The 20,454-nt window shown below is 37.2% G+C and overlaps 1 protein-coding gene across 4 annotated transcripts in view; it reads right to left on the bottom strand.

Moving 5' to 3' along the window:
• Positions 1 to 20,454, bottom strand: part of LOC128997796 (zinc finger E-box-binding homeobox protein zag-1-like) — a 496,300-nt gene that overhangs the window by 6,736 nt on the left and 469,110 nt on the right. For 3 of the 4 annotated variants that reach the window (XM_054423509.1, XM_054423507.1, XM_054423510.1), the window contains 4 exons: positions 15,894 to 16,108; positions 3,532 to 3,672; positions 1,398 to 2,827; positions 530 to 683 (listed from right to left, as the gene is read on the bottom strand). In XM_054423509.1, the coding sequence (XP_054279484.1) occupies positions 530 to 683; positions 1,398 to 2,827; positions 3,532 to 3,672; positions 15,894 to 16,108 (1,940 nt within the window). The remainder of the gene's footprint in view (positions 1 to 529; positions 684 to 1,397; positions 2,828 to 3,531; positions 3,673 to 15,893; positions 16,109 to 20,454) is intronic. The other variant, XM_054423508.1, reaches the window with a different exon arrangement.

Raw genomic sequence — 20,454 nt, forward strand, 5'->3', positions numbered from 1 at the left:
ACACATTTGAATATATATGTCACCGAGAGCATTTCCTTCTAAGGAAGGTTTGACATCGATGACTCAACCATATTACTGTCCAATAGTTTGGAAATTGGACCTGAACACATTGGTCCTCCTAACTAAAACCTTCCTTGTATGGAAATGCTGCTAGTAATAGTAAAATATCTTCAATTTTGATATATAGTGTAAAGTTGGTTTGCGTTTCTTTTGTCAAAATATACACTTCTTCTATCCAACAAAAACTTCTATAAATATAACAGTTTTTCTCCTACATAAACAGTAAGAGCTAAATAAAGAATGTTTCATATAATTTATTTTCAAGATGAGTTTTTAAGCACAACATTTTTATAGTGATAAGTGTGCTTTTCCTTTTTTTGAAAAGTTGGTTTGCAATCTGGTTGGTTACCTAACCCATACATAAGAGGATGTAACTACACAATAATCCAGACTATTCCAACATTTTCTTATCCCTAGTATTGGATAGCTAGAATTTTTAAAATCACAGTACAGTATTTGAATTGCTTACCCTTTTCCACCACAGGTCGGACGTAGGGGAGGGGGAAGTGTTTCCGTTGTAGAGAGCTATGGCAGGAAGGGGTGATCTGGAGGCGGCCTGATCTCTGCTGGCCATCCACAACCGATCCATACCCAATGGTGATCCACCATTCGTTGAGAACCTGCTGAAACATAATTTACTATCACTAAGAGCAATTAACAAGGCTTGTCATCATAAAGCAACAAATGCTTCTGGATTTGACACTGTTGATTCAAAAAATAAATCAAATAAAAGAATGGAACTATATAACAAGCAAAGATGCATTGATAAAATGGTTGCATGGAGGCATGAGTTGAAAGTACTAGGTGTTTCAAAAGTAATGGGTCAAAACTAAACAGGTCCTTTTTTCTTTTTAACACAGCTGTTAATTTCAATAATTTAAGAGCATGTTTATAAGTTTGTTTTAATTTGGTTACATTTAATTTTTACTACTTGATGAACTGTGACATACTTGTTTATTAAATGGCTACTACAAAGCTAGAAAATGAGTTTTGTGTGTTCAAAAACTGGTTAAAAACCTCCAAAAAGTTAAGAAAGGATCCTTCTTGTTGTAACTGCATAAGTTGTAGGTGAGGAAGTTTTGTTGAACTGTCACAACGGCTTCAGTTTGAGTAAACTATGACTCACAAAACACCTTTTATTGCTTTTTAGTAGCCATTTAATAAACATTTAACAGTTAACATAAACAGTTAATCGTGAAGCTAAGGCAAAACATAACCATATCCAAAAAACGTATAACATTCACTTTCAGTTTTCGATCAACAGCTGATTTGGTCACGGGGGAAAAAAGACCCGTTTAGTTTTGCAATAATTTATACAAATTGTTTTGTAAAAGTACCTGAGAACTGGTTGTGTCAACATCCTGGCCAATTTACTTGAGTCTAGAGGTGAAGGTGACCGTTGTTGGTACATGGGTCGAATGAACAGCTGGGGCTTCTGAGTCAAATTTATAGCCTCCTCTGAATCAGACCCAACTGGAGACGACCCTTGTGACTTCTTTGTAGAGAGATCCAGAGGCTGCTCTGAAGACAAAGGTGGAGAATCTGCAGGGAACCAAGTAGTTTGAGGAACATAAGGAACATGAACCAGTCTGCCCTCTCGACGATCTCTGGCACGATTGTTCTGAAACCATACTTGAACGACTCTCACAGCCAACCCTACATGCTCAGCAATCCTCGAAAGTTCTTCTCTTTTAGGGCGAGGATTCAGGGTGTAGTTTTGTTTCAAGATTATCAACTGATCTTCCGAAATTTGAGATCTAACCCTGACTTTCCTTCCGTCTTGATCTACTTCACCGTCTTCATCCTCTGTCATCAGTTCCCGAGATCTTGTTTCATCTTCACTTCCACTATAACTTACTCCGTTACAACTGACTGTTTCTGTTTTGGTGGCAACATCTTCTAACTTTGCAGCTAACCCTTCACTTTTTTGGTCATCTCCATTGCAGAGGTACCTTTCGTGCTGGTGTAGTTCTATTCCAGATGTGAAGATCTTATGGCAGAACCGACATGAGAGTGTGTCTGGTCTCTCTTCTGCAGGAGGAGTCGCAGCTTCACTTTTCACACTCGGACAGCCTGAACTACATGAAGCTGGAGAGAGCTTTTGCATATTCTCTTGAAGAAATTGTTTGGTTACCCTTGCACTGACGGTTTCTAAGATCCTCTTTACCTCCTCTAAGTCACCTCCATTACTGTTGATTCCTGAGGATTGTCTCTCCTGAAAACTTGAAGACTTCTGATCTTCCTCACATTCTTTCTCGTCTCTTATTTCTTCTTTAATCTTTACTTCACTTTTTGGTTCCTTTTCTGGCGATTCATTTTCAACCTCTTTGATCTTGACTTCCGACTGACTGGGAGGAGGGGTTCTGTTGAACTGCTCTATCAGGTTGTTTAAAGAGTAAGGACTGTTCTGATGATTAAATGGTGGGAAGAAAAATGGATGCATCCCGCTATTAGGTTGAGGTGGAAAATTTGATAGAAATGCAGATGTTGCCTCATTGTACTTGGGGAGGATAGGTGGAAAATTGTTGTTGTTGTTTGTAGGTGATCTTTTGGGCATTGGAGGTTGACTCCTGAAAGCAGAGAGTTGCACGGAGGTTTGATGTTTGAGATCTACTGCTCGGTTGAGGCCTCGCTGGTTGACTTTTAGGTTCATTACCAGACACTTCTTGGAGGTCATATGACTGGAGTAGGAGCCAGAGTGAGAGAAGCGCTTTCCGCAGTTGTTACACTTGAATGGCTTTTCACCGCTGTGTATCCGAATATGCTCCTGTAATAAAATATGATTGCTTAACACAAAGCAGTGGCAATGATTATTATAGTTTATTTTGTACTGCATAAGTTAACACTTAATGCGTAAGCATTTATTCTGAGCCCCAACTGATGCAGACATTAAAATTGTTATTTACATAATCAAGAAAAATATTACTCTAATTCTTTGAACTATCATTATGGATAAATTAAGAACAATAGTTTTAAAACAAGCCAAAATAATTCTCCCACTGTTGAGAACAACTGGCTTCACATATTAATTAGGGTAGGAGTAGGGCCCAAAATTTGGTGGAAGCAACCAAACAACTATCCAAGTTCTAATGTAAACACAGTATTGGAGAAGGGTCGAATTAATGCAGCATCTGATGAATATGGATTGAGGCTTGGGAAAAAACATGGCCATCCATCCACATGGACACAACCTGGTGAATATATTTATTGAGGGTCCTACCTCTGTCAATAAAGATTTATATTCCAACTCTCAAGTCCTTAAACGAGTGGTGTTTTAGGTCAAATGATGTTTAACTTGAATATAAATGTTTTTACAAATTTATAGTATGAAAGAAGCTTAAACATCTAAAAAATTTTACTAGTATTAAATTATAATAAGAAGAAGAATTTAATGATACACTTTATGTGAGTATCTTTTACGTCATTAAACTGTTTTAGGTGAAGAAAAATTACAAAAAATTATTTTCTCACCTTGAGGTGATGTTTGAACTTGAAGGCTTTCTCACATTCTGGACACTTGAACTTGCGGAGGACTGCACTCTCGTCATGGCTGATCATGTGGCGTTGGAGACGATACACGTTGGCAAAAGTCTTGTTGCACACTTTGCACGACTGCAACAAACAACAAACCACAATGAACCATTGTAGAAACTTAGGAAAGTAGAGTGAATAACATCTGCATATCACTATAAAAGTGATGGTAAAAAAATATTTTGCAAAATTATTTGCATGAGAGACCAAATAATAATGTTCTACTACTTGTGTTCAAGAGTGTGCTGAAAATAATAAAAATTAATGTTCTACAGACTGATCAATGTTCAACAGTCTGATCGTGATCATGAGAAGCAAATGTTCCATAGACTGGCAGACATCAAGAAGCAAATGTTCTATATACTGACAGTCATCATGAGAAGCATCTGTTCTATAGACTGCACTGAGGTCATCATGAGAAGCCAATGTTCTATATACTAAAGGCATCATGAGAAGCAAATGTTCTATAGACTAAAGCATCATGAGAAGCCAATGTTCTATAGACTAAAGGCATCATGAGAAGCAAATGTTCCATAGACTGGCAGACATCAAGAAGCAAATAATGTTCTATAGACTAAAGGCATAATGAGAAGCCAATGTTCTATAGACTAAGGGCATCATGAGAAGCAAAATGTTCTATGGACTGAAGTAATCATGAGAAGCCAACGTTCTACAGTTTGATAGTGACCTGTGGTCAGAAGCTATTTAGAGACCGTTGTTCCACAAGAATGCAACAGGTTAACAATTGGCGAGCGACGCGACTGGAGGGCGTTTTCTACCGTAAACAGTTTAGTTTAGTTAAAGCGCCGATGCAGTGTATCCAAACAAAACAGAAATAACTGGAAATGATTCCTTCAGTCTGTTTAGAAACCTACACCGGTGGCGCTAGCCAGAGAAACGGCAACGAACTTATAAACTGTTTCCAAACTGCAAACCTAATTGGAACGTCAAATCGGCATTTCCGGAATTTACATTTAGATATAATGGAACCACGAATATTTTGTAGCCAGTAAAAAGGTTTTAACTAAGCAGTGTTTATCTTCCGGACTGATTCGTGACAGGAATAGTAGCAGAATCAAAGAAGATGTTTTGTAAAAGACTATTACAAATGCATCACTATTTTTAATATAAAATCAGTTTCACATTGTTAAAATACAAATATAGCTCTGTAATTGAATTTACAATCGTTTCATTGGCCAAGTAGCCAAACTAATCCATCTCGAGCAGGCATTTATCATCATTCATTGCCACGAGTCGTAATCGTTGGAACTCAGAATGAACACTGCTCAACCAATACATCTCCAGCTGAAAAATTTAGTTTTGTGTTTGCATTTAAAACCAAAAACTATTTTAACATTGAAACTTTGGTAGCGATAAAAAATAGGGATCAAAGGAGCTGCGGTTTTAAAATACAGTCCTTCGAATCCTTTATGTATAAAGGATATCAAAAACCTAACAGCCTAACAAAATTAAGAACACCTGTATGTTCTAGTAAAATTAAATGGTCAATGTATAAACAAAGATAACATTTTCCACTCGATAACACCGGAATATATCTGAAAATGGTCCCCCGTGAAACAAGCAAAGACGCCCGGGAAAGCGTTGAAGTGCAGGGATCGCCTCACTTTATATGAGTTAAGCCGGGGGTCGTTAGGTGGCCATCTTTTTTGATACGGGAGCCCCTTGGGACGGGTAGAGATTTAGGAGGCCGTCAACTTTATAAATGATGCACGGTGTACACGGTTGAAGACGCGGAGGAAAAAACCTGTGTCACAGGGGTAAGTAGTTCTACTGAACGTGGAATAAAGGAAACACCCGATAATCTTTTATAGTGGAATATGTTCCACTAGACAAATGTTTCACTCTCCATCACACGAGGATATGCTATTTCTTACTTAATTGATTTAGTGATTATTTATATTAGTGTCCAAAAGAATTGTGGTTAGTAAAACTAACATAAATAATTTAGTGTATTTAGCTAATTATTTTTAATTATATACGGTAAGAAGCAATTAAAAAAAAATTGATGAATTAGAACACATTTTATTTTAAAATAAATATATACAAATATAGGTTTATAAATAGCCACATGGTTCATTTGAAAATTGCACTAAAACAAGTATAGAAAAGTAAAGATATATTTGCACACTATAAATTAAACATGCAAGATATACAGAGTTTTAATGAAATACGGGAGGGAAGGAGATTTACTGATTTTGTGGGGTTTTATGAAAGGGATTTATTTATTTTATTTATTACTAGATTACATTTATTTTTTATTGTTAAAACAATGGAAAAAATATAAAGAAAATATACTGATTTACTCATTTAGGAATATACGCATTGACATTAGTATTTCATATTTGTACAAACACTCTTCAATCAAATCATTCTCTAAAAACGTATTTGTGTCATGAAGCAAACATTCAGTATGTTAACGATCACAATGCTACTTGTAAGATGAGAATGCTAGGTGTATTTAAACCTTACGAAAGAAGGAGTGTGAGTTGCCTAGCTTTGTTGCTGATTGCTGTTTCTTTCCCCAGTATAAAGGCCCAAAGATCAAGTTGAGATTCGAACCACCGACCTAGAGAACGTAAGATTCCTTTCTCTGTTGTTTTAATACGATTACTTTTTCGTGACTCCATGTTTACAAACACGCACGGCAATGTTTCAATCAAGCACCAGTCTCAATATAATTTCACGCAAATCGATCAATCGAACGGTTGATTTATCTCGTGATAAATCCACGTTAGGTGTCAAGGGTTGTTTATGGACTGTAACGAGAGGTAAATTGGCCCGACAAAAAGTGGCCGCCATCCAAAACCCGGAGATAAATCAAACCTGTCGCTAAACAGGTGGGCCCAACTGAGATCGGTCTAAAAATGCACTTATTTATATAATCTGAATTTGATTCAAAGATTTTCTGCTGTGAAAGTAGTTGAAGCGTCAACAAATATGAGGCGTGTACGATTTTTTCCCATTGTGTAATATTATTTTTTATTGAAACGATGAACAAAGTTTCCAACACTGTTTGATATATTTACACCTATAATGTAGAATACAAAACTTTGGATATTTAAAAACATCAAAAGGGCGATTGATTTTGACCATCATCATGTCCAGTCGGAAACTGGTTGACAGTTTAAGGAATCGTAATGGAAGTGGTATTTTATTATATTCGTATAGTATATTATATTTCAAGTGCAATATTAATCAAGAAGTAATTGATTATTTAGTAAACATTAAGTGTAAGTTACCACGATTCTCCTAGTAGTGTAGACTATGAATAACAAATATATGAATAAAATGTTTCAAACACCACGAAAATCTTCAAATATAATGGGGGTGTATAATGGATTCAGCACTCTGTAAAATACAGTTAGCTAATCGTCTGAAACGAAAATAATCCAGCATTTTGAATAATAAGTATTTAGGAAAGCTAACCCGATTTAGAGAAAAATAACTCCCAGTAAAGGGGCAGTGGCACAGAGCATGTTTATAAAATAATCACTACAATGGGAAAGCGATGAGATCTTAGGAATTGGTAAACCGAAAGAATAGCTCCACATGATACCTCCATAAGAGTAACATCGGACAATTGGAAACCTTGTTAAGTCGTTCTCGGCGCCATAGAGTATACAGATGGCAGTGTCATCACCCACAGGTGTTCTTTTACTCGACATTACTCTATGTATTCCCACAGCGCCCGCGAGCAGCTGTGGTGACGCAACCTCCATCTGTGGACGCGATCTCTCTCTCCCTCTCTCCATCACACACACAAACACAAACACAAATACACTCCCGCATTAATTGTCGCATTCCAGGAAGACCAATGCGATAAGGATGACGACTTGAGGGGACATAGCGTAAACATCATCAAGAACCCTACAAGTAGACAAAAAACTAAACAATTGTTATCAAAACGAATATTTTGCCATCGGACGGAAGTCAAGATAGTTTTGAATTTTTTTATCAAAAGGATCGTTATCAAAGCAAGGCACCGGAAACGAGGAATACTCAATTCAGTACATTAAAAATGATTTAAGATAACATCAAGGTTTTTACCAGTTTGTCTGAAAATAACATCAAGGATGATAAAAAACATGCACATCTTAATTTATTATCGTTAAAGTTTTGGTGACTAGTTTGTTTGGACAAACCGTAGGTGAGAAAGGTGTTATGAAAGGCGGAGAGTATAGACTAGTTTTGCGCCGAACTAAGTCAGGACGCAATATGCGTGTAGTATCCATATTGCGTTAGCGCCGTTACTTGCAAACCTGTACTGTGACTGTAAACGGCCAAACACGTGTGAACACCGTGTTTCACATTAACATCTGAAACATGTTTACGTACATTCTTAGAATAAAATCAAACTTTATTTGATTTCTATAATTTCAGTCTTGTTAACCTAAAAAGCGAGCACTAACAGTCCAAGGAAATAAAAGCAATCCGCGTGTCTTTTATGAGTGACCGCGATTCGCGTTGGTTGTTATTAGTACCTTGTGAGATTTGTCCACGAACAATGTGGTCTATAACCTGGCGGAGCGACAGACGACAAACTGTGCTGCTAGTTTGTAGTGCTTTGAACTGCGACAGAATTAGATTTACGGCCGAAGTAACTGAGGCAGGATTAAACAGTGCTTTGATGTGTTATGATCTGGGCCGGACGACCACCTACCTGAACTTTACTGGAGAGGTAGTAGAGGTCAGTATCCACGTCTGACTTGAGAGACCCGGGTTCGATTTCCGATCGGGAAGTAAACATGCAACGGGTGAATTATAGTTCTTGCCTCAATATGTTGCCTGTTCGAATTAGAGAAAGATATGTAGCATTTTGATATTTCGAAACTGGACCCCTAACATGATCATTGCGATTTTAATAATTGATTTTGGCTGCAACAACTGGTCTTAGTCTCCACAACTGGATGCATGCCACTCCACCCTACACTCATCCTGCAATCATAGCCTGAACCCACCCAAGTGTGCCTCGGTGAAATTAGGTCTTCACATTCCAGGATATCGCTAATCTGTTAGACATAGTATGTGGGAAAACCGACAATGCAACAATATAAACAGCTGATCGACAATGCAGGGTGACCTGGATAAGATAAACGTCAGCAATATTATGAACAAACCACATTAAGATCTGAAAATTACAATGTAAAGTAGTCAGCTAATTAGGCCTAGTAAGTATTGTTTTAGTACTTTATACTCTAACAGGGCGAATACAAGGTTGTTTAAATCATATTTTGAAAGCCGACGGTCGACGGTTGTCGATTTCTTCTCGGAGTCAACGTCAAAGCAGTCATCACTCAAACCGTCAAAGTTCCCTTCACTTCGCGGTTCAAAACTTTTATAACTCATCAAAATCTAAATTAAGATGGTCACTCTGCGGCGTGTTTCGGTCTTGGCTCGTAAATGAAACTGCAAAAACTATAAAACGGAAAATAAACACGAAATTAATTATATAGGCTGTGAGGCGACGGTCGACTTTTTGTGCCTGAGCAATGGCGGCCGGGTCAGGTAGGCAGACTAGCTTCCAGCTCGAGGTATAAACGTCAAGGTTAATTACTTTTGACCCGCCATTCTGAGCGAGACCGGTTTTCAGTTTCAATAATCGACCCGCGTTTTGTTCCAGATGTCGCGGCCATCTTAGCACAAAAGAATTCCACAAAGTTTTTTCTCGCAAAAATCGTTCTTCCTTTCAAAAGGAATCCGAGAAAAGAAACTAAATAGTAAATTAGAAACGTTAGACAAAAAAAAATGATATAGTGTCATAAAGTTCACTAATAAAAACCAAAAAACCCCACAATAAGACTATTACACGAAATGGCAAAATTTACTCGGATTATTTTGACAAAAACTATACGATCACCATGGAAACACAATACAAATACCACCAAATGTACGATGTAAAATATTCTGGAATAAATATTTAATATTTTAAAATTGACGGGTTTACCTCAAGATTCGCGTCAAGAACCGTCAGGAGGAATGTGTACGGCTAGACACCGCTCCCTAGCACCAATTAATCGTTTGTGGGCCACAAAAACTGTGGTATAAACAGGAGTGGCACATGGACACAAGGATCCGTTGTGGCGAGGCCTCGGGCCTGGCATGCATTCCACAATCAATGACTCCACTCAGTCCCCTACGTCGCGCCACCATGGCAGCATTGGACCTGATGAAGTTCGGCGTAAAAGGACGAAAGTCGAAACCGATAGCCATTGGAACACCGCCAATAACAAATTTAACTAAATCAAACGCGGAGATTTTTTCTCTGTAAAACATTTTGGTGATACTATTTTTTTTATGTATGACGGTTTTAGGTTATTTAATAATCTACACAAGTAATAGGGCTCCATAGTTTGATGTTTTTGATGCACAACAGATAAATTGAAAATAATATAAAAATATCCTAGATTTTCGTATCACTCGCCGATACTAAAAAAAATATCTAAACTAATTTTCGTCATTAATTTTTGGATACCGACGTCGATAATAATATTTTAATAAAACATAGTTTTTAGATCTCACACAGTGTGCTACTTTAAAAAGTCGATGTGACAACAAGATGCAATATTTTACAGTGTTGTCATTCCACTTTGGTGATAGAAATGAACACCAACACAATTCAACAAAATTTAACACATCTTTAAAATTAGAATGGGAAGTCTACATATATCAACAACCTAATTGATTAAAAAGTGTTACAGCAATATCTGACATGTGAGACACTGGTAATCATAGCGTTTAGCTGAAAACCCCTTGTGAACTAACGGCTGACTCGGGCGTGAAAAGTTAAAAAGTTCTTCCCCAAAAAAGCGGGGAGACACTTTTTCAACACTTCCGGCCAAATAGTCTCTTCATCAAGCCCGAAGGGAGGGCGGGGGAGGTCTACGGGCAATTAATTTCGCACAGATTCCTGAGACAAGGCGAGATCTGCATTGCTAATCCCCAGTTTTTAATTACCTTCATCTTGAACGAAGACTACGTGAGTTGTCACTGACGTCTTTTTATTTTTCTACCTCTATATCTCGACTCGACGGTCTGTTTAAAAATATCACTTCAAAATACAATCCTTGTTTAGTGTCATGATTTTAATCGAAGATCCACCAGAAAATATTGCTTAAAACTGACCGTTTTCAATTAATGTTGACGTCCTTTTAACGGATATCTAAGGAATCACATTCGTTTCATGATTGATAAGGTTAAAGATATATTTAAATGAGGAGTTTCGCATTAGATAATCCAATTGTTCGGAATCGGGGGGCAATCACATCCGGTCTTATTTTAATCGGACAAGATAATTTTTTATCGTCATTACGATTTTTTCCTCAGTATATTAAAAAATTCTGTCATGTCTCTTAAATCGGGTATTAATTACGGTATAGGCATTTTTAAACTTTTGCAAATACATAAATCAAAACTCTAAAAATTCACAAGGGGTGATAAACCACACGATATATACAATAATTTACATAAAAAACACCTAAATTATTCGTAACACTATTAAAAATTGCGCCTAGAACATATGACTACATGTAAATTTAAACAGCTTTTATCGCCCAGCCAATTTACGGGGACAGTAAAACAATGGGCTTTGTATTTGGTGCTTTTCGCACCTTTCAAATGCAAATCGGCCGAGGGCTTGCTGCAGTTAGGTACTCGCCTGTTCACGTACGCCTTCTCCACGTTTCGCCATATCGCCCACCTCGCCTGACAGATGTACGGGGCTGTTTTTGCTTCCCCCACCCCCAACCCCCGACACCTGTTTCCATTATAAACATCCTGAGGTCCCGATGTTGGTTCTTTGTGTGCCTTCCTCCCCTCCCGATATATCATCCTGACTAACCTCATTTTTGTTTTTTTGTCCACACGGTGTTTTTACCTTTGACTTTTCAGTCTGAAGCTACGCCTCTTGCCTCAGATTCCTAGGTTCCGGACTGTCTTCGGGAATAAATTTTGGAATGGTTGTATTTTGAAAGAAGAGTTAGTGCGATAGCAAAAATATTAACGCTGAAATGTACCCATACCTTTTGAACTCGAAAATTTGCAACAAAATTGAGTAATAGCCGCAAAATATTCTTTAAACTAATATAATTTCTAACCTTATCTAAATGAAGCTATTGATATCTTCAATTTCTGTACTTAATTTAGTTGTGTACATATATTTTCTACAGAAGTGAAATCGAAATAACAGTATTGAGTATACCGATACTTCAAGCATAAATTAACTTAACAGGCGATATTTACTACCAACAACTGTGATTCTTGTAAATCAGCTGATTCCTTAAAACAAGAGTATGATTAATATGACAAGAAATGAAAACGAAAATAGATCGATGGGACTTGTCGAGAGATCTCATAGATTTTTGTTGTCAAGGATTAATAAGCCAAGAAGTTTGACGCTAATTTTTAGATGAATTTGGAAAATATTAAATTTTGCATGTTTGTCCGAACAATCTTTACATTTACAAAAAATCTATATTATATTGATGGTGAAATAAGAACGCGAGTTGACAACAAACTGTATTATAGCAATACATGTTTTTAAAATGTTTTCGAGTCCAAGGTCCAAAGATATTTTCTCCTCGGGAGTGTACAGAATCGCAAGTAACACGTCTCCGAGCTATATTTGATTTGTTTGTTATCATTTGTACTTCACCAATGTACACAAAACGGGTTGACCCAGTCCCGTGTTTAAACTCCGAGTAAATATTTTCCTTTAAACGCTTAGTTTATATCAACACACCTTATCAGTTCTAGTGACCCTAGCCTATCTGTTCACCCCTAAATGTTCGGACTGAGATCGACTAGGGGTGTATGTTAGTTTACACGTTCATAATAGATGTGACTGTTGTTTATCTTACTTTAAGGGATGATTTGGTACAGTATACAAATTAAAGGAGAGACCGGAATTGCGCCAGTTATGTGAGGGTTACAAAGTGTCAGCCTGGCACACACCGGGATTTGGCCAACGCTACTCCAGGTAGCCAGGTAGCCGGGTAATCGGGCGGTAGATGGAATGTAACCTAACCTAACCTAACCCGATAATGAAGGGAGACACTAAAGTTGAACTTGAAGTATTTTCTGAACTTGAATAAATGCCGCATTGGCTCAATGACGGTGCGTTTGGGGGGGGGGGGGTTGATTTGGCAGTGGCGCAATCCCGGTGGACCGATTAATTAAATGTACTGGTACATTTGATTGCACCGATACGTACCCACAACAAACCAAAAAATCGTTAGTCGAGCTACCTACTGAGTCACCGACTAACCAAATTATCACTTGGGAGAAGTCGCCATCCAAGCATATCGGACTTTCTTTATGGTATCAACGCTGTGAAAACAGAAAATTTTTAAAATTGTGTGAATGCCTTTTATATTTAGAAAATAGTTTCGGCGCCAAATTAATGTCATCTTCAGGCTGTAAATGGAAATTATATCGTAGTCATCTACCAAACAAATATCATAATCAGAGAGGACTTCATCATCACCTAACATAGGCCTCTTCACCTAATAAATACCAAGTTTTATAAAGATCGGATGGAAAAGTTCAAAGATAGAAATGTTTTTGAATAAAAACAAAATGGTAGATATCTAGACAAATGCACATTTCAGACACACCTCCATATGAACTTTTCTCTTTCTTTTTTAAGTGGAATCATATGTGGTATGTGTGCGTTTAACATACCATTTTCGTAACTGCTTGATTTTACAGGTGAAGAGTTTGAGCGAGTCTCAGTATCTCCAAGACTAGACGCCCTCGCTCCGTGGGTCTATCTCCCGTTTCCTCACTCTTATCACTACAGTAATTAACAGCCGCTTTCCTCACTGATAGTAGTCTATCAACCTAGTCATTTAACCCTTTGTTTCTAAAACAATTAACAGTTGAGAAAAACTTATTAGAACGTTTAAATCGAAACGACACCATCGTACAAAGTGGGAGGTACGTAGTTTGGAAGTTTTCATTTCTCAATATGTTAAATTTCGGAAGTGTTATTTTAAAATTATCCGTGAATAGTACACATTTTGATCAAAATCACACACAACCAATCATGAAAAATTATACCAGCATAATGGAGTGTTAATGAGTTGTAAAAACAAATTGAAACCTGTAAACACATTTTCTCAGACTAGTTTCGTTAGCTTGATTTTTGCAGCTCAATTGCCCAATAATCGACTGATTTCATGAAAAATGCAATAAAACGTAACTCTAATAGTATAATTCCATTACGGTAACATATGAAATTGAAAAACCAGATTTGGCGAAGGATTTTATTAATAGCCACTATAGACACATACAAGTAAGTTAAATAACTAAATTTAAAGTATGAAGAGGGAAATGTAGATAAATAATAATCATAAAGATCTTAATCACTGCTATCACACCAATCGTCTGTATGAATCTCGTTTCCTCCGCAGGAAAAGGAGTGGTCCGAATGGATCCTTGGTTCTCCATTACACACTCCATTGCTAGCAAACGAACCTCGCTATCTCAGAATCAGGCGCAACGAAGAATCGGGGTTCAAAGAAGGCAATGGTTGTAGAATAGGGCTCGGGCAGGAAGGTGCGGTTCACAAAAAACTGGGCCGGCAGGTTGTTTTTTGTCCTGGAACTTCGTCATAAACAGGACTGGGGCGGCTAAGGTAAACATCGCAGTATGGAGGCCAACCCGGAGTTTATAAGTTTGAACAGAAGCGGCCCTCGTATCTTGACATTTTGCAATTTGTTTATCCAAAGAAACCGTAAACTGAGAAAGAAGAGGGTCATCGAGTTGGCTGCGTGAGGAGGAATAAACTTTGGGGAATCACGGGGGAAAACCGTCCGTGAAACCTTCTGCTTTAAATATAGACATTCCATACCGATGTTAAAGTAGTGGTGGTTTTTTGATCCAAATGAGTCCCGGTAGATGGATTGCGCCATCAATGTTGATGATGTTAATTGCTGATTAGACTTTGGCCAGACTCAAGGTCAAACAACTGTAAACTATTTCTCATCAATTATATCTCATATATTATTATAGTACCTATCTAAAACAAATAGAGGGAAGTAAAATATTTACTTTCTTTAGCGGCTTATCAACTGTGTTATATTCGAATGCGAAATTTGCTACAGCTGTTTCATTATATATGGAATGTCTACCCCATCTACCCTAGAATCCAAAAAGCAAAGGCAAACCAACTTCTATAAATACCAAACATAAAAACGTTTCCGCAATTTCGTGACGTATAAACAACGTACATACACCAACGCGTTATCTCTAACAATGTTATCTCCTAATCTAGTTTTAATTGGGAGAAACCGTGAAACAACTTTGTCTAATTAGTTATCAGAACCTTATCAATTAATCAGAACAGTGCAATTACTAGCGAATCATGGCGGTGCATTGTGCAACAAGTTCTGTATTGTTATAAAAGCATTTGTCATCTAACTAGAGTAAGAGGTTTTGATAAGCAATGTTTGTGTCTTTCTTTATCAACATTCAATATGTATGCTAAACAGTAATCAAGGCTTGATTTTGGAAATATTTAAGTATTACGGGTATGTTGGTGCTACCTTCCACCATGGGTGCTACTAACGTTTTAAAATACATTAAGTACATTTATTACTTTTTACACAATTTATTAAAATACAAACAGTATCCAAAGTAGCACATACAAGCATAGCCCATGTTAGTTGCCAAATCAAGCACATTCTCCATACTCTAGACTACTTTGGGTGCTTTAAATTTCAAAATGACATTTATTGATGAGTTATTAATGCTCTTAAAAAATGTATGAAAATGTAATTTAAATGTGGCGTCTTCCTTTATTCGAACAATTCTTTGTACTCCATTAAATTTTCATCCTCAAATGATCCAAAGCATTCGTAGAATATTTATTTGGATGTAGCCTATGGGTGTTAAAACAAACATCCAGAGAGATTTCACTTATTCGCGATTTATATTTCATAATTTTTGTATCTAATTGGAGTTCGCTTTGGTAAAAAGAAACAGTAAATTTTAATTACATTCAGAAAATCACTAGTAAGAAGTTTAATTTAAGTTATAAGTTGCTGCATACTCGTTTTTCACCGATGACGACAGTCTTTAAAATGATCTTCTCGTTACACGGGTTTGCTTTGTACGACACTATGCCAGACTATCCGTACCAACATTTGCAGTTTTCAAAATCGAGCAAGCGAAGAAATTACTTTTTCTGTAAATCCCCCATTGTATGCTGCCATAAGACCAGTTTGGTAACATCTGTTGGACTTTTGAAAGCTCAATGACACACAATGCTGAACCCCACTCACCACTTGCTGGTTAGCAGTGTGCAGCAGTTCGTGCTTGTCTAGCTGATCACGAGAGGGGAAGGTGGCGGCGCAGTGGACGCAGGGAAAGGCACCTCCAGGGTGTTGAGCATCAACGTGCTCCTTGAGTGCCAGGAAGCTGGGGAGCCCTTGGCCGCAGAAGGAGCACTTGATGAAGTTGTCTTCTTCTGGACTGGCACGATCCTTGGGGACGGGCACTGGAAACAAACAAAGAACTTTAGGAGAGGAGATAATTTAGGAAGAGTAAGGTTGGAAGATTGTGGTCCTCTGGAGGTTGACCGTGTCAGAAGACCACGAATATTCAATAAGTTACAGTAGAACTACTTATCCAATAGAATGCAAAAGACCTTTGTGCAAGAGGAGCGTCTTTGGTTCCGGCATATTCACGAAAAGGTGAGGGGACGCTATCCCTGTTAGAAGCATAATCGTAGACTCTAAAAAACCCATAACGTCTTAACCAAGTAAAATTAAATGTCGCCATAAATGTTTATAAATAAATAAACGTCAAACCGGGGAATCTTGGTGCTGGATCGGCAAGCCATGTAGGACTTTAATTACACACAACAATCTTTTCTATGTTTCCAAATACTAGTATTTTGCACTTCATTAACACCTAATCTTTACCAGACGTTTCACCTGAATGTGGTGCGATCATCACAACATAGATGTTCCTGGGAGGTATATGCAACTGTGCAGAATACCACATTACACATGGATAACTGCGGCGGCGGACGGCGCCAGATTCGAGTGTCTATCATTACAGACAAAGGTATGTAGTTACAGGATACAAAGGGGTGGTATGTGGTGTGATGTATACCCGAGTGCCTAACTGTTTTTTTTCACAAGTCTAAAGTCTTGATGGGATCGTAAACACTTATAAACAAAATAAAAAAAAAGATCTGCAAGTATTGTACGTATTAACAATAGACATTGTAGAAGTAAAGGCAATCAATATTTTAAGCCCCGGGCAGAGTAGGCAGATGCTTCATAATTTGAAAAATCCCAACAACAAAAATATTTTTTTTAATTCCACCCTAACTCCTAACTTCCTTACTAATCTCGTGACATCATTTCCACGAGAACAGGGAAATTGCGAACATAGGTGGGCAATGTATCAGATAAAAAACATAATTTCCCGATTTTATACAATTTTAACACAAGTGATAGCCAATTATCTAAAAGATGAATTCGCTGCGTCAAGCACTGCTCACCGAGTTGTCAGTTTGCATTCTATTAGTGTGGCGGATCTACTACGACGCATGTTGAGAGGTACCTATTAATATCTTCATGGGAACGGAGACAAAACACATGTTGCTTCGACTATTAGAAGAAGAACGTCAGATTAGCAGCTATTACACGATGATTAGTTGAACACTATTTTATTGTATTTTTAAGAGGTTAAAGAACTTTTTAACATTGGATTTGACATTCCATCACGACCTAAGTAGTGGCACTGATATGCGAATCCACAAAACGGCAAGGATTCATAGTTCGCCTACTAACAATAATTGAGTCATCGAATCACCTACATTTTATATTTAAAAAATTTATGCGAATAGCCATATATTTAGGAACCACCCAAACCACTATGTTTGTCGTAACTGAGGCAGCATTTTTTATAACGGGCAAATCAAATTAACCTAAGATTACTAAATTAGAATTTTATTTCAGTTTATAAATATCAACTTACCTATAAATCAATACTGGATAAAAATATGTACACCGCTTATGCAAATGACACTAAGTTAATCCACGGTAAAATGTTACATGGAATAAAATGAGTCGAAATGTTCCGCATAAACTGATAAAACTTCCCGCCTAAAACAATCGCTCATTAATAATAATTAATTGCCGCTATTAAGCGGTAATGCTGCAACGAGGCGCGGTGCCGCGTCGATTTTCATTTTAATTCCCAACGCGTAAAGCAATCTAAATACGTGGGTAGATTATTTTTATTAAAGTCGTTTTGGCTATTTTGTAATTATGTATTTCATTTAGGTTACGTTAACTAAATAAACATTTTACAACCAAGAAGTTTCATATAACCGTAGACCGGCTACCTTAGAATGTATTGTTTCATCGTAAAAATAAATAGTGATTTTTATTATTCATAAGTATGATTGTGTTGCTACAACATTCAAAACTATTTAACAAATTTCACGTTTGCCCAGTATACGCTGGGAGTGTGGCTATAGCGCATGGATACAGTGTATTGAGCGCCACCCCCTTCTACCATACTGTACTCTATGTACCAATACTTGCTCTATGTCACACACGATATACAGGTGGTCGGGTCGCTTCCCCACCCGCTGTCACCAGAACTATATTTATGGCGGGTTTCTCCGAGGCTCTTCGTCCTGAAACGTTCGATGTGTATATTCACCGCCTTGAAGACACGTTTAGGATAGAGTTTACACATTGAAGTAATAAGTAAATTTTATTGAATGTTTTAACGAGTTACGAGTAGCCTAAATGCGTGTAAATATTCACCTATATTGTTATTCGTGGTGAATGATTCGTGACATATACTTTATTGGTAATTATTTATAAGTAAATGATTGTTATACTGGTGAAATAAAGCTTTGATAAGCTAATCAACACACTTTGACTCAAAGGTACATTGTAACAACGTACAGTTAACTTCCAATCAATTACCGATTATACTCAGAAGTATAATCGACTAAAATAGGACATTGAGATTTTTATGCGATCTTATTTCAAATTTACTGGAACAATTATATATAATGAGTAGCTTCAACATTTTACTACGCTCTCGCAACATGTTCAATAGATCGGCCAACAATTGGACATTAAGTTGTATTACACACAATCTTATATCAAATTAACTAGGTTTGACATCTACCAAGCAGCTTCTGCAGACAACATTCAACATTTTACTACATTCACGCGGCTGAACAATGTAGTATGTAGGTTAATAATTCCTGCTCACAAAACGCTCATTTTACATTTAATTACACTGCGGAATTAACATACACTTTAATAACAGTGTCCCGGCGGAGAAAGAGAGTCGAGCCATTTACCAAATTAAATTCTGGATGACGTCAGTGGCAGTAGGGCGGGGGCGGCGTCTTTGCCTCCATTTTGGCCGCGACTCCGCCCCCTGCGCAGGTAGGTACAGGTGTACGCGCAGGTGTGACGCTATTGGCTGACTCGCACCTATCACAGGTGGCCCCGCCCACCTCAGGTAACTCACCTGTGTCATTGGTGGACAGATACATTGTTGTATTCATGTATGGCTCACAGCTGACACGGGTCGTTTCCCACGCTACGTGGAAGGCCGCCCAGCTGATCGATAAAGCTAAGTGGGACTTAGCACCGACTGCGACAAACTTGAAACTATTCTTTGCATCTTTTCCCCATTTGGCGTTTGTTCCAGAATTTTAGACGAAAGTTGTGTGTTAGGTTGAAATATTCACGATAAGTCATTGTTAGCGTTGAGTCTACGTTAATACTTTCGCTGTAAGTTCAGAACCGTTGTTTTCCTATTTTCCTATGGCGAGTTTGAAAAAGAAAAATTACAGCACAGACTACTACGAGGTGGTTTGAGCCTGTGTCAAATTAATAATATCGAATTATACAATAATATCGAAACGCCATTTACATTGTGTCTAATAGTATAAATTGCACGTTGAATCGTTTGTTGACGAGTTTCCTTGGCTGAGGTCTCGACAACTGCTTGATTTTATTGGTATAGGCTATCAATGAAAAGTTTAAATCAAGAATTAAATACAACATTTAAGTGTACACCACGATTCTCCACAATTATCCTTAAGTTATATAAAAATAAATATTTTTAATATCTCTACTGAGGTACGCTCTTTTCCGATAAGTATTTTTGGTTTTTACAGGAATCATAAATAGTTTCTTTTTATTTTTTATTGTTTATAAGGAAGTATACATTAATTAACCATTTTATTAGCTGTTTATTCTGTTTAAGTTGGGCTTCTTGAAATATTTTATATTTGTTGGGAAATATTTATATATTTTAATATTTTTTGTGTAAAACCTGTTTCAAACAGTTTTGTAGTAGAATTTAACACAATTTTGATTATTGTTATCGGTATATTTGTACGACAAACTATTCCAGAAAACTCGTTGTCAAACAATATGGACCTTAATACGTATCTAAACACTTGATACTAGTGTTTTTGGCCGGTAATAACATCTCCCCTATAGGAAAAATCGCTAAAATTACAATAAATAATAATATTGTACCACGATATTTAAGAGTATCGTGGTACAATATTCTTACTCAATATTCTTATACACATTACTCATCCGTTAATGCTATAAATAACCCCTTATACTATCGGTGATCCCAATAATATATCTATATAGAGGTATATTTTCAGTGTAATGAACGTTCTTGATTTACGAAGTATTAAAAATTAGAACAAATTAGGTCTGAATGCACATTTTTGGCTGACATACACACAGGTCAATGGGGAAGGTGAATAACGGTACGGGCATGCGGGCACAATATGGGCACAATATGGGCATCACAATTATCAGCCCTCCGATA

This window comes from Macrosteles quadrilineatus, unplaced genomic scaffold (genome assembly GCF_028750875.1).
Source record: "Macrosteles quadrilineatus isolate MER2022 unplaced genomic scaffold, UCM_ALF_1.0 Scaffold_7__1_contigs__length_78375512, whole genome shotgun sequence".
NCBI classification, from domain to species: Eukaryota; Metazoa; Arthropoda; class Insecta; order Hemiptera; family Cicadellidae; genus Macrosteles; species Macrosteles quadrilineatus.